Source organism: Apium graveolens, chromosome 2 (genome assembly GCF_009905375.1).
Source record: "Apium graveolens cultivar Ventura chromosome 2, ASM990537v1, whole genome shotgun sequence".
Classification (NCBI taxonomy): Eukaryota; Viridiplantae; Streptophyta; class Magnoliopsida; order Apiales; family Apiaceae; genus Apium; species Apium graveolens.
Genome location: NC_133648.1, coordinates 145,872,222 through 145,886,643, shown reverse-complemented (window position 1 = coordinate 145,886,643; position 14,422 = coordinate 145,872,222). Strand labels below are relative to the sequence as shown.

Below are 14,422 nucleotides of genomic sequence, written 5' to 3'. Positions count from 1 at the left end.
AAAAAATAATTGGACAAACATATTAAATCTAAACAAACAACAATACTAAAATTACATAAAGGAAGAAGTGAAGAGACGAATGAAAAAATGAAAAAAAGAAGAAAAATGATTTGATAACCTATTTGTTCGTTGTGTTGCATTATCAAATAAAACTCAATTAAAATCCGCATGTAACCTGCAAAAAGAAAGAGAGAAAATGAGAATATGAGTTTTGAAATTGAGAGAAGAAGAGTAATTGACGTGTATATATCAATCTAATTTAACTGAATTTACAAATCAAGAAGGTATGATTTCTGAGATTTTGTTATCGTCGGATTAACGAGAGAGAGATGTAAGAGATTGGAGACAATCATGCCAAGATTTGATTTGTTTATATTATTTTTCATAGATAGTTTGTTTTTGAAATTCAAAAAAAAAAAATCTATTAATTAAGATGGATCAATTGAAGCTAATTGGATATTTGGATAGTCCATGGATATGTGAAATAATATATGATTTGGGTCATGGGTAAAATAAGGAGTAGTCATTAAAATATATAGATTTTGGGCATCGCGTTAACGTTACCTGATTATAAAACGTTAAAAAATAATATTCCACATTCCACCAATTTATATACATGATTAAGAAAAAATATAATTTAGTAGAGAAAAGTGACTAAAATGATGAGATCGATAAATATTTAATATATAAAGTAAATGTAGTGCAAAAAAAATAGTGAATGTAAGTGGATAATAGTAATTTTTAATATTATATTTTTTTTACTATTTCTGAAATGTATAAAATTTGAGAGGGACTTCGCAAAAATGAAACTGTAAAGAATTGAATGGGAGAGAAAGGAGTACATATTATAAATAAAAATTCTCTCCAGTTTCTTCTCCCGCTTTCTTCTTTACACAACTACATACGGACCGCGCAAATGATTTGACATGTATTTTAAATTTACTACAAAATGTAAATCTATAATTTTTTTAAATGTCTTTTTTCTCTAAATAAAGTTGTAATTTTAAACTTTTATTTAAAAACGAAAATTTTAGAAATGAACATGAAATTATATTTTATATACACCTTAAAACGTGCGTTTAAAATATAAAAAAAGAAATGAGTGGGGTGGAGGGAGTAAAATGAAAAAATACGTTGAATGATAGCCAAAATTATCACATTTTCTGAAATTTGCGATCAAAATATCAAATTTGAGATATTTGGCAAAAACTACTATCGAGATACGCTTTGTTATTTGAAATACGTTATTCAGGAGTCGATATCTAACTTATTTTTTATTTTTAATTGTAAAATATATTTGTCTGAGAGTGAGTATATAAAATACGTTTTTCGAGACAGAGTATATCCATGAAATACTCATTCGGGTATTTTACCCTAATATTTATTTTGTAAAATGCTTATTTACAAGGGAAAAGGAGAAAATTAATTATTTAAATGAGAATGATATTTTCTTGTTAAAAATGGTCATAATGTAAATAGGTATTATTTATTTTGAGAAGAATTACGTAAAAAATGGCATTTTTGTTTTAAACTCGGTGGCTAAATAAGGTTTTGTAGTTGTTAGTTGAATAGCAGACGACGTCGGTTAGTTTGAAAAACCCCCCTTGTTCCCTCTCGCACTTTACTCTCTCAATCTGCAACTGCAAGGGGGTATTGATGTTTGTCAACACAAAACCCTTAAACCTCATTCACTAATTCCTCTCATTTCACCCTTGAAATCACAACTAATAATACAGAGAGAGAGAGAGAGAGAGAGCGAGAGAGAGAGATGGCAGGGACATTGAAGCAGGCAAGTGCGTTCACAATAACACCACACAAAGTATCAGTGTGTGTACTTTTACAAGTATACGCACCTCCCGCTCAAATCTCGCTTCCTTTTCCTTTCTCTTCTGTTTCTCAGCACAATCGTCTCGCTTTATATCTTCTCACTCTCACTAAGGTACCTACAGTAAACCTTTTCTGTTTTTCAGATTATATTATTGAATTTCCTACTATTCGATTATCGAGCTTTTACTGTTAACGCATAATGTATCTGCTAATTCAATGTCATTTTATACACTACAATTGTAGTCTCCCGAGTAATTTGAAATTAATTCAATCTATCTGCCTACATATTCACTAGCTATTATTCGATATTTCCAGATTTTACATTGCTTTGTTGCTTTACAAGTAATGTGTATACTAAATGACTGTATTCACTTATGGATCTCGACTAGACATGGCAATTCGTTCGTGTCGTATACTTTCGTGTCGTGTATTTTCGTGTTTCGTGTACCTGAAGGCTAAACACAAATCCGACATGTTTAGCGTTCGTGTACATTCGTGTTCGTGTACTTTCTTTTCGTGTCGTGTATGTCGTGTTAATTGAATATTAATATATTAAATTTAATATTAATATAAATTAAAATATAAGATTTTTAGGTAAAAAAATTATAAAATATATGAAAAATATATATTTAGATCTCATATCTATACAATATAATGAAATCAAATAATATTTTAAAAATAAATATGCATACATTTATTATAATTCTACATAATTCATTAAAAATCTTAAAATTTAATTATAATATTTATTTATGTCGTATACTTCGTGTCGTGTCGTGTACTTGAAGGTTAAACACAAATCCGACACTAAATCTCGACCGTGTACTTTCGTGTTTGTGTACTAAAAATGCAAACACAAACACTAAATTTTCGTGTCGTTTCGTGTCGTTTCGTGTCGTGTTTAAAATTGCCGGGTCTAATCTCGACTGGTGTACACAGTTGTTTGAGATGCTTGTTATATTTAGGGTTTCATTTAGATTTAAGCCGCATGGATTTTTTAGGTTTAGTAACTGAGATATTACACGCAAAGACATTTTGCGACTGCTTTTACATAGACATAAGAGGATGTGTAGTATGGTTTTATTTAAACAAATGTGCTACTGCATATGATGCAACTAAGAAAAGTATATTTGGACATTTTTGGAAGTAGTAATCTCAAAATTTTATTTTAAACTATCATCACTAGAATGTATAATTTAATGCCGAAAGATTACTCTTTCCCATAGTACTGTACATGGAGCTTTAATTTGTTTAAATGTGTGGTTTGGTTGTCTTGTAGTCATGTGATGGCATATTCGAGCCAACCTTGGATGAACTTATTACGCAATTGAGGGAAGTTGGAGGATTACTCAATCATTGGCTAACTGATCATTTAACAAATAAACTAGCATCATTATCCTCTCCTGATGATTTGTTTAACTTTTTTAGTGATTTGCGAGGTATGATCGTTAATAGTTCTCATAATTGTTCTAAGAAACTGGGTAATTGTTGCCTGGCAATGCTTCTAATCAGAAAGTAAGGGGTACCTGTTATTTTTTTAGGAATTCTTGCTGGCCCTGATACAACTGTCATGGATGATGACCAAATCAGCTTGGATCCCACTAGCAATCTTGGTGTCTATGTCCGCCGTTGCTTGCTTGCGTTTAATGTTATGTCTTTCGAGGTAATGCAACATAAATCTTGTATTCTTTTGATGTTTAATAGTATAACCTGTGTCTATTTGATTATTGCTAATCACGTATGATATACGTGCATACCTGTCACATCGTACTCATCATCACTTGTGATTAGAATTCAGAAAATAATCAGTAATTACATACATGAGAATACCGCATATGACGAAATCAATCTTACTAGGAACCCTTTACGAAGTCAATCTTACTAGGAACCATTTACGAAATCAATCTTACTAGGAACCCTTTGTTATAGTTAGCTACTATATTCAGCATACTATTAAGTTGTTAGTGTATATTCAGCATACTATTAAGTTATTTCCTGTCACCTCTAAGTCTTGTTTTCTCTTCCTCTTTTCTTTTAAATAGCATTTGTATTTGCTAATTTACTGTTCGTACACCGTGCGATCCTATACTAGTATACTGTCTTCTAGTATACTGTCTTCTTGTTCGGCCATCTGGATTGGGATATATGTATATGTATATCTTGTACAGACACGATTTTTAACAATTATTAAAAAGACTACTTCATTATATTATTTAAAATAAAAGACTACTAATTTAGCTTTATTGCACATTGTTTTGCTTATGCAGGGTGTTTGTCATCTATTAACGAATATAGGAGCATACTGTAAAGAAGCCCTCACTAGTAGTGCTCCTTATGAGTTGCCTCGTTCAGATGATTTCAGTAATGCTCCAGAGACATTAGAATATGAAAACATGGACTTGGAGAATTTAGTTTTTGAGAAAGTTAATGCAGAACTTGAATCGAGAAAGAGGTCATATGAAAGAGTGTCATTTCATAATCACGCACCAAGAGCACTTTTTGGACTGGTTGAAGGTATAACTTGTGGGGGCACCATCTTGCAACTTTTGTATAGAATAAAAAAATAATATATATATATATATATATATATATATAGGGGAATGATCAAATACAAACTAAAATTAAAATAGAAACTAGGAACTAATCTAAGCCATTAGATCTACCTAATCTAATGGTCCCCCTTAAATCACACCTCCCAACTACTCTACACCCTCACACACCCAATTTCAGCTTTTCCCCTTCGTTTTTAATTTGATTTTTCCCGTCAAACCGTAAGTTTGTTATAAAATCCGACTTCACTTTATTTTTCTAAATCTCTCAACGATCGATTTGCATACCATATGTGTTATATTTCGAATTAATTTTAAAAAAAAATTATTTGGTTTCTAGTTTCTATTCTAAAATTGGTTTCTATTAGAGTAGCCCCTATATATTTATAGTTGTCAAATGATTTTTTAATAAGAAAAGAGTGGTAATTAATTGCACACACTTGTATATTGATAAACAGGGATTTTTCAAGTGTTCATTTCTTCTTGAAAGTTGATATGTTGAATTTGGTCGATCTTCTAAACTTTTGGTAGGATCATTCATCATTTAGATGTATGGAAGTGGAAAAGTCTGGAGTTGTAGAATTGTCAATATTTCTACTTGATATATAGTTGAACTGTTATTTCTATTATTCCACGCTCTTGGGGTATCCATCAAGCTGTAACGATCTTTTCAATTCGTTATAATTTGATGGGAAACTTTGATATATTCCTTCTCACTGATCTAGTACATTTTCAGTTTAAGTGGATTGGGGAACTGAATCTAATTTTCTTCTGTCCACCCTTCTTTTGCTTCATATATGTCTGTATTTCAGAGACGTCCGTGTCTTATAAGACATACCTTTTGAGTTGTCATGACAGAAAGTCGTAGAAATATGGTTCGGTGTAACACTAACTTTGCAGTTTTATTGTAATTAATTCTTTTAATTAAAAAGACGAATCTATTCTTCAGCATTTTCTTTTTTATATAGAAGATTCTCTGTTGGTGGAAATGGAGTGGGAAGGCTAATTTGTACAAGTTTAAGCATAGTAGTCTTATCTCCAGTGGCTCCTTTCTCTTACTAGTAGATATTACCTGGAATCAGGTCCAGAGTGTCAGACACATATTCAAGTGTTGGACTTGGTGTTTTCGAAATTGGGGACACAAGGACTGTGTCCTATTTTTTGACATGGGTACGAGAACAAATATTTGTAAAGGAGTATGCCAGATAAAATTTCAGGGAAATCATTAGTAAAAATTAAAATAAATATGATTTTGCGGAGGACTTTGCAAATTAGGTGTCTTCTTCATCTTCTGCTTTTATGTTTCTCATTTCTCCTTTCTTTCTTCATTTCTTCATGCATCCCAAGCCCATCTTGGATGTGGTCTTTCAGTTAGTAAAAGAGTCCACAATTCAGTCAAAGGATCCGACACAGAATAAGTGTTGCAGTGTTCAAGTGTCAGACAAAGGTACAACGGCCAAAACTGAAGATTTGTGTCTTTTGCAGATTGAATCATATTCTGTACATTTTATCATCTTCGATTCTCTTCAACCTCTATTTCTGTTATTTATACTCTTGCTTCAAATCTTTGCTTCATTCCTTTTCAGCAACCTTCACAGAACATCATTCTGATGCTCCAGTAGCTCGTTATATGATGTAATATAAATTTACATTACTAATTTTACTGATCTGTTATACCTTTACCGTAAAAAGAATGCTGGTAATGACTGCCATTAATATGTTCTGCAAAGATGTTGTAGTGTTTACTGCAAATCATATTACAGCAAGACGATCTGATGCTTAATTATCTGCTACTAGCCACACTGTTTGATGTGTACCTTTTATAAACTGCTTTCTTTTAAGTTTTTGAGATATATGATTTTTCAGTTCAGTGCTTAACTTCATGCCTACCTTGGATGTTCAGTTCCTACCTGATAAGTGTCTTAACTTCATGCCTCCATTGGATGTTCTATGTTCAGCGCTGAAGCATTAGGTGTTGATATCTAATAATATCTATGTGAACCGTGCAGATATTAATCTTACAGCTGAACCCAAGCTTAAGAATGTTGATAAAAATATGGAGCATAGCCCATTTTCTCAAAGTGATAAACCGATGATTGTTGACCCTTCTGGCGAAAATTTCCTACGTACAAACTGGCAGGTTCAGGGATACTTACTGGAGCAGGCTGATTTAATTGAGAAGTAACTGAATTATAGTTTTTAATTATCTTGGTTTTTGAAAATTGAAATCTTAGAAAATAAATAAATAAATGGAAATTTCATGTTCTGTTGTTTTTTGATTATTGAATTATCTTGCAGGCGCCGCAGCTCCTTTTCTTTAAATTCTTTTGAATCCATTTTGAAGCAGCTGCAGAAACAGGCACCGGAGTTGCATCGTGTTAGTTGATGACTACTATGCTTATTTATTTTGTCTTAGTATATTGGGAACGAAAGATGGTTCACTTCAGACGATGACTTTTACTCGGCTGTTTTTATCTGTTGCTGCAGGTTCACTTTTTGCAATATTTGAATAGCCTTTACCATGATGATTATCCTCTTGCACTGGAATATCTTCATCGTTATTTTGATTATAGGTATTTGGCAATTTGATTTAGTTCTTACATGCATTTATCAAGTAAGTTATTTATATTCCTGTGTGGAAATTTTAGCAATCATTTAATGTATTCATACGAATCCATTGTTCATCTAAGTTGATGGATATGCCTGATTAAACTCTAGAACATCTGGCAGCTTTGTGTTGGGTTACAGTGAAATTTATATCCCCTTGCATGACATAATTCACGCAGTGAACATTGGTTGGGCATCCACTTCTTTCAAAGTAATTAACTTTTTACAGTGATTGCATCTGCCTTAGTGCCTTGTGCAGTAAAAATCAGTAGTGCCTAAAACCAATACTCTCTTGGTTTGGCGGGATCTCCCTTGCTCCTTTACAGACGGTTGAGGATTAAAACCTTGTCAAAGACTAGGCAGCTGTGTTCAGTTTAAAAAAAAAGACAATTATGCAGTGCAAGAATATATAGTACTAAATCTGTCTCTTAAATTCGTGAGCGGATTTAGACTGTTACTCATCCAGTTACATTTTGATTCTTGTTTTTATCGTAGATTTCCTTAAGAATGGTCTTTGTGGCCTGGTTATTAGAAATTACTGAGAAGGAGAAGTTGATTGAGACTTCCCCCTCCCCCCAAGGGAGTAAAGCGAATGATCTTGGCTGATGATAGGATTTTTGCATAAAATTATGATTTATGCATAAATAAGTAATAAAATCCTCCTCAGAAGGCCAATTTTTGAGTACATCTCTCTACTAACCTGTTAAGTTTAAGACCTAATATAGAAACTTTTTCCGCTGTTTGACAAATGTTTTAAAGCTCTTACAACTTTCTTCCTGAATGACACAAAAAATAAGAGTATGAAAATTTGCTTCTAGCGTTGACTTAACCAGAAGAAAGCACTTCTTTTTATAACAAAGTAATCAGATACATGGTGCTAGTAAAGTGCAGGGACTGAAGGCTGTGACATCGTTACCTCTACCACTGGCTCCAATAGCTTTGGAAGATATGAAAATGCTTTGCTATGTCTGGGAATGATGCATTTTCACTTTGGGCACCCAAAGGAAGCCTTAGAGGTAAGATTTGAAGAGCTCTTGTACTGCGGGACCCTAATTAATTTTTTTTCCAGTAAATAAACAATAATTAGATCGCCAAAACCTCATTTATAGGGCAACTCATATTTACACTATGTTCTCTTTTCAGGTCTTGACTGAAGCAGTGCGGGTTTCTCAACAGGTATACAGTTCAGTTCGGGCTTCACATATACAATCAAATCATAATGGCTGCTTAAATTATATTTTCCAGTCACATTGTTCAAGTATGATCAGTATCGTGTTTCTGTCCCGCAGAAAATTGACTCTAAAACTAAGTAGATATACCTTTTTTCTCTCCTGTAGCATAACCTTGTGTTTTAACCAATCTAAAAACAAATGGCATGGATCTTATGGTACCCTTGCTGCCTCCTTTTGTAATTGCTGTTAATTTTTTGTATGCCACATCTCATACTTCTTGTGTTATATTCTAATGTTGCCACAACAACTTGTTTTTACCTACCTTTTCTTTCGTTTTCATAATAGTTACAAATCAATTTTCATTTTTCATGATAAGAATGTATTAGCCTGAATAACTGCCCAAAGCATTAATGTTTTCATGTTGTGGGAATTATTGATCATCTTTCAGAGTTTTGTTTCAAATTGCAGTACGGCGATGACACTTGTCTTGCTTACACAATGTCAGCCATTTGCAATCTTTTGTCTGAAATTGGTATCTCAGACACAACCGGAATCATTGGTTCCTCTTACTCGCATGTGGCTAGCATTGGCACTTCGCTATCCATTCAGGAACAGCTATTTGTGCTCTTGAGAAGGTCCCTAAAAAGAGCAGAATCTCTAAAGCTAAAGAGACTTGTAGCTTCCAGTCATCTTGCTATGGCCAAATTTGATTTAACGGTAACATATTTCCTGATAATTTAATGTGGTATGTATGTCTCGTAGTGAGTATTAAGGCTCATCTGCTAGTTTAAGCTCTTTGGCATTGTCCAATTGCAAGAAAACCCTGATTAGCAAAGTAAGCAAGTAAATTGTGTGACAGTAAATTAGTATCCAGTTGAGTACCTATATTAGGGTTGTCACCATAGTGCCTGAAGCTCTATGGATGGTCATCTGAACAAAGCACGACTCTATTAACATCATGAAAAGGCTATTAAAATAATTCAAGTTTCATTAATTCAATAATTTAGCTTAGATCAGGAAGAGCTATGGGGTTCTCCACATCTCCCATTCTCACATATCAGCATGCCTGATTTGTGAAAGAGCCAGACGAAGAACACATATTTGTGTTTCTGTTCCGGTGAGACTAGCTGTTTATTGATATCATTATCACTGACCCAAACTGGAGTCTGGACATCATTTCTGTAGGTCTCTCACAGAAAAAAGTGTTCTTATAATGGTTATCCTAAATTAAAAATTTTATTACCTGTCACAAGAAATTGTGAGGACAATAGCAATCAGTAGTACAGATCATTGCCAGATTCATATCTGGTTGAGCTTCTTGACTAGAAAGATAGAAATAGTTAAGTTGTAAACTTTAACTTTAGGATCATCCTGTAACTTTATATTGAGCATGCTGCAGATATGTCAAATTTTAGTCAGGAACTGTGTTGAAGATTATTTCTCTTGTATATTATTCCCTCTCATTGGAACACCGTTAAACACTTGTGCAAATATGCTATAGATAGTTCTGGAGTTATGATTTAGGTAATCTGTTCTTTCTTCATATGGGCAAAAGACTTGTTATGGTTTCCTTTTTCTTACTGCTTTCAGTTAAGGTCGTGGCGTTGGATTGTGGGATTTTAACTAGGTTAAAAGAAATTGGAACCCGTTAACTGGGTTGGAATCCCATGATCCAAACGGCACCTTAATCTTCCTCGGTATTGATTGATATAAATTAAAACTAGAATTCTCTTTCAATCTTCCTCGTTATTGCTATAAAAGAAAAAATCTCTTTCTTTATATGCAGCATGTTCAAAGACCTTTGCTATCATTTGGTCCCAAGGCTTCCATGAAGCTTAGAACTTTTCCCGTCAATGTTTGCAAGGTATATTCATATTGTTTATTGGCTGATTAGATATTTCACTTGTTGCGTCATTTTTCCGCAAAGGGTTTGCTTTTAATACTAAATAATTATCACAATGCATTCAATACAGGATTTGAGATCTTGTTCTCGTTTAATTAGTGAATTTGACACTGAAAGCGAATTGATGATCACTGATGGTGCTATGAGTACTGTGTGGCTTGAGAATTTGAAGAAACCGATGGGTTCAACAGTTTTTATTCAAGATAATGGATCTGGAAATATCCGTGATAGCTTTCGATTCTGTGCACAACCTTGTTCTGTTCCTGCATCTGTACAGCAGTTAGTAGGTTCCTCATACCTGGTACGAGCTACTGCTTGGGAGACATATGGCAGGTGAACACAAGTTGTCGCACTTGTATATATATATGTATATTGCCTTATGATATATGTTGTTTTGCCTCATACTTTGTATGCTAGTAAAAGTTGATTATCTTGTGCCTTGTGAACTAAAAAGTTACTCAAGTAGAGAATAGTTAAACAGAAACACTCTGATGATGAATTGTATGATATATGATGGGAATATAATTCTCTTTACCATTATATAACATGCACCTTGGTGGTGTGAGAAAGTGTTGTATACATTCTTTTTTCCTTTTTACATTTGATCTAAAATTTCTGTGCTCCTTCGTGGTTTTCCTTATATTTTGTAATATGATGGGATAAATCATATTAAATTATACCATCTTCTATACTTAATTTTTCATAACGCTTCTTAATCTGTTTAACTTGCAAAAATCTCCTTCATGGTTTTCTGTATTTAAGTGTGTAGTGTCAAGTGTGTTCTAACTTTAAAACTGCTAATGGGTCTTGTAAGTATTATCTCGATTGTATTTGAACTTCCTTTTGTGGACAGTGCCCCTCTTGCACGCATATCTGCTCTGGTTTTCGCAACTTGCTTTGCCGAGTCATCAAGGTAATTATGAGCCTGTACTTCACCTGATCTGAATAGGCTGGTGCTGATTGTTAAAAGCCTTCAATATTCTTCTTCATGTCCTTGTATCCAATTGAATGCCCATATTCATTTTTTTTTGTACTTCAAAACAGCTCAGAGGATGTTGCATTGGCATATGCGAAACTCATCCGACATATAGCAATGTTTAAAGGGTACAAAGGTTAGTTAAGTCATATTGTGTACACGTAGGAATTCTTATGTATCAAACTGCTTCTCTTTTCAACTAGCTCTGGGCACGGGTGAAATATCTGAAATCTTCTATCCTATTAATATATTTAAGGCGTCAGACGTCGTCATGTAAGCATGATCTGGCACAAATAGGAAAAGCTAACAAAATACAAAAATCTGCTCAAATATATACAGTAAATCTGGTCTATGAATTTCCAACAAAAAACACTTTCTATGCGCATCAAGCACATTTATTATTTTGGCCTGGTCAGTAAGGGGGGACACTTTTAGTAGTGCTACAGACAATTAATTTTTCCTATTCGTATATGTATGTGTTCTTTTAAGTTCCTTTTGTTTACCATTTAACGCACTGTCAAACCATGAGCTGATTAAAAACAGCAATTAGTATCTCATGATGAAAGACTTTGTATCGAAGCAGTGTCTTAGGATTAGGTTCTTTTTTGGGAAATAGTGTCCTTTTACTCTTTGGCCATAGATTGCAAGTAATTATCAACTTATGAGTCCAAATTACAAAAAAAGGGGCTTTGTTCAAATTTGATCTACAGACTTCGCAACTGAGTATAGTAGATAAATTCATTTACTTCGTAAAAGTTTGCCAAGATATTTGGTTCTTAAAGTTCAAATGAAAGTTGAAAAGAGAGAATTGGCAGATCTCGTAGTAATTCCCAACTGTTTAGTTGCATTAAATATTTCTGTGATACTAATCTTCATACCAGAGCTTATAATTTGAAAACTACCGTCACGAAAATTTACATACAGGAGACGTGATAAAAGACTCATTAACTGAAACCCCCAAAAAGGAATATTACACCCTCCCCGCCGTCCCTTCCTTAAATGACAGACACTATTTAATGCTAGTGAATAGCTATGCAATATCTGATTAATCTTTTTATTTGTTGTTTCTGCAGAGGCTTTTAATGCTCTTAAAATAGCAGAAGAGAAATTCCTGTCAGTCTCAAAGTCACGAATTTTGCTACTCAAACTGCAGTTGCTTCATGAACGCGCTTTACATAAGTAAGCCAAAGTACACAAAATTTAAGTGGAAAACACTCGCTTGTTTAAATATCGCATATTATGTGTACTTAGATTGGTTATCATGTAGAGGGAATTTGAAACGGGCTCAACAATTATGTGACGAGCTTGGAGTTTTGGCATCTTCTGTAACTGGTGTGGACATGGATCTGGAGGCAGAAGCAAGTCTCCGGAGTGCTCGGACATTGCTTGCAGCTAACCAGTATAGTGAGGTTACATAAATTTTGTGTTCCTTGAGTGTCTGTGTTGGCTTAAGCCGATATTTTCCATATTCTGAAGTTCAAATGTCAATATGAACAGAAATCTTCATCCTCGTAATTTATAAATTGTACCAACTGCTGCATTATACCGCCTCCTGAACATCTGACATTATTGTGTTGTATTTAATAGAACGACTAAACATCGGAAACCAAGACTTACAGTAACGAATTAATGATGGTCAAGTCACTCGATGTTAATCTCTTAAGATCGAGCAAGTAAAGGTTTTTATGTATCCATTCATGATGATTGTGTGGTAAATACGTTATTTTACTCTATTCCCTCAACATCATGCATGGTGAAAGTAATTCATCGATCTTAATTTATGACTGCTTCTGGAACCAGTAAACACTTCTTTTGGTTAGTATACAGATAACTCCTTTTCTGATGAAAATTAGCTTTACAGGCAGCTGCTGTTGCACACACTCTCTTCTGCATGTGTTACAAGTTCAATATGCAGGTTGAGAATGCTACTGTTCTTCTTTTGCTCGCAGAGATCCATAAGGTAAATTGAATATGTATCATTTTTTATTATCTTTTTCTTGGAAACCTGGTCTAGATTTTTAATTAGTCTACTAGTTCAGTAGTGATAATTGTATTTGCAGATGACTCTGTTTTCATAGAAGGTTTAAACACATAGAAGTAACTGGACTAGTATTTCCCCCGCTATTTTTTTTGCTCGATCTGTGTCCGCCTTTAATTTCTGTAGTTGACATTTTTTTAGTTACTTTTGTAAATATATTATTATTGCACAAATCTAATTGAGTTAAGTAGGTATATCTGAATTAAGGGTTTATTGCCTCCTAGCTGGTAAGAGATATTTGGTCAACATCTTATTTTCTGTGTTTCGTTGTTGTATTGAGTTGTCGTGACTTGTGATAAAAGCTCTTTATTTTATGTACTTTTATTTGAACAGAAATCAGGAAATGCTGTTTTAGGAATTCCTTATGTGCTGGCTAGCATCTCATTTTGCCAGTTGTTTAACTTGGATCTTCTCAGAGCCTCGGCTTCTCTGACCCTTGCTGAATTATGGCTGTCTCTTGGGTCAACTCATGCAAAAAGAGCGGTAATCCTCATACATGGAGCTCTTCCGATCATTCTTGGTCACGGTGGTCTAGAGCTTAGAGGTCGAGCCTTTATTGCAGAAGCTAAATGTTACCTATCAGACTCGAGCTTTTCAGGTGTTTTATATAAGTCTTTGAAAATAGTGGAAATACCTTAGCAAACTTATATGCCTTTTCAGTGGATGCTGAATCTACAATTTACTCAATATGTGAACTTTCTATTCAGTCATTGACAATCCTGAAGTTGTGCTGGATCCACTGAGCCAAGCTTCTGAAGAGTTTGAAGTATTGGAGGTGAGTGATTACCAACAAACGTCTAAAAGTTGAAACTTTTTTCTTAAATAAGAGTATTTCTGCAGTCATGAAAGGTAGAACTTTAGGAGACTATATGTTGCTTGAGATTTCTAATACCTAATTATGGTAATCTTGGTTAACAGTATCATGAATTGGCTGCTGAAGCTTTTTACTTGCTTGCAATTGTATATAACAAGTTGGGACTGTCAGAGGAAAGAGAGGAAGCTGCAGTCTCATTCAAGAAACACATAATTGCACTTGAAACTCCTGTTGATGAACGTTTTCTATTTGACATGTTGTGAAGACTGTCATCGCTTTAGATTTACCATGAATGTTTGAGCACTTGGTCTATTCAGTGAGAAATATAGCTGTGGTGGTACCGGTTAATGGGTAGGTGTTGGAGCCAAGAGGGGTGGTTCACGTGGGTGCTCGCTAGTACAGAAGAAGGTTCTTATATTGTACAATTTTTTGAAGATTGTGTTGCTGTATAATGCATTTTAATGTAGCATATGATGTCACTTGTTTTCAAATATATTAATTCCTTTAACAAATATTTTTTTTCACGCCATTTTGTG

At 33.9% G+C, this 14,422-nt stretch overlaps 1 protein-coding gene across 2 annotated transcripts; it reads left to right on the top strand.

Annotated features, from left to right (window-relative positions):
* Window positions 1-1,554: 1,554 nt before the first annotated feature.
* LOC141707907 (anaphase-promoting complex subunit 5) lies at window positions 1,555-14,415 on the top strand. 2 transcript variants are annotated; one of them, XM_074511351.1, is made up of 20 exons: window positions 1,556-1,939; window positions 3,107-3,266; window positions 3,369-3,490; window positions 4,095-4,341; window positions 6,386-6,557; window positions 6,675-6,753; window positions 6,864-6,949; window positions 7,870-7,999; window positions 8,127-8,159; window positions 8,624-8,872; window positions 9,942-10,019; window positions 10,129-10,391; window positions 10,912-10,971; window positions 11,103-11,170; window positions 12,108-12,213; window positions 12,302-12,443; window positions 12,896-12,994; window positions 13,406-13,670; window positions 13,780-13,847; window positions 13,991-14,415. In XM_074511351.1, exons 1-20 carry the CDS (start codon window positions 1,769-1,771, stop codon window positions 14,147-14,149), a joined length of 2,757 nt encoding a protein of 918 aa, XP_074367452.1. In that variant the 5' UTR covers window positions 1,556-1,768; the 3' UTR covers window positions 14,150-14,415. The 2 variants fall into 2 exon arrangements, 1 of the variants encoding a protein (XP_074367452.1); XR_012569218.1 differs by lacking the exons at window positions 13,780-13,847; window positions 13,991-14,415 and having other exon boundaries at window positions 1,555-1,939; window positions 12,622-12,994; window positions 13,406-13,455.
* The last annotated feature ends 7 nt before the right edge of the window (window positions 14,416-14,422 follow it).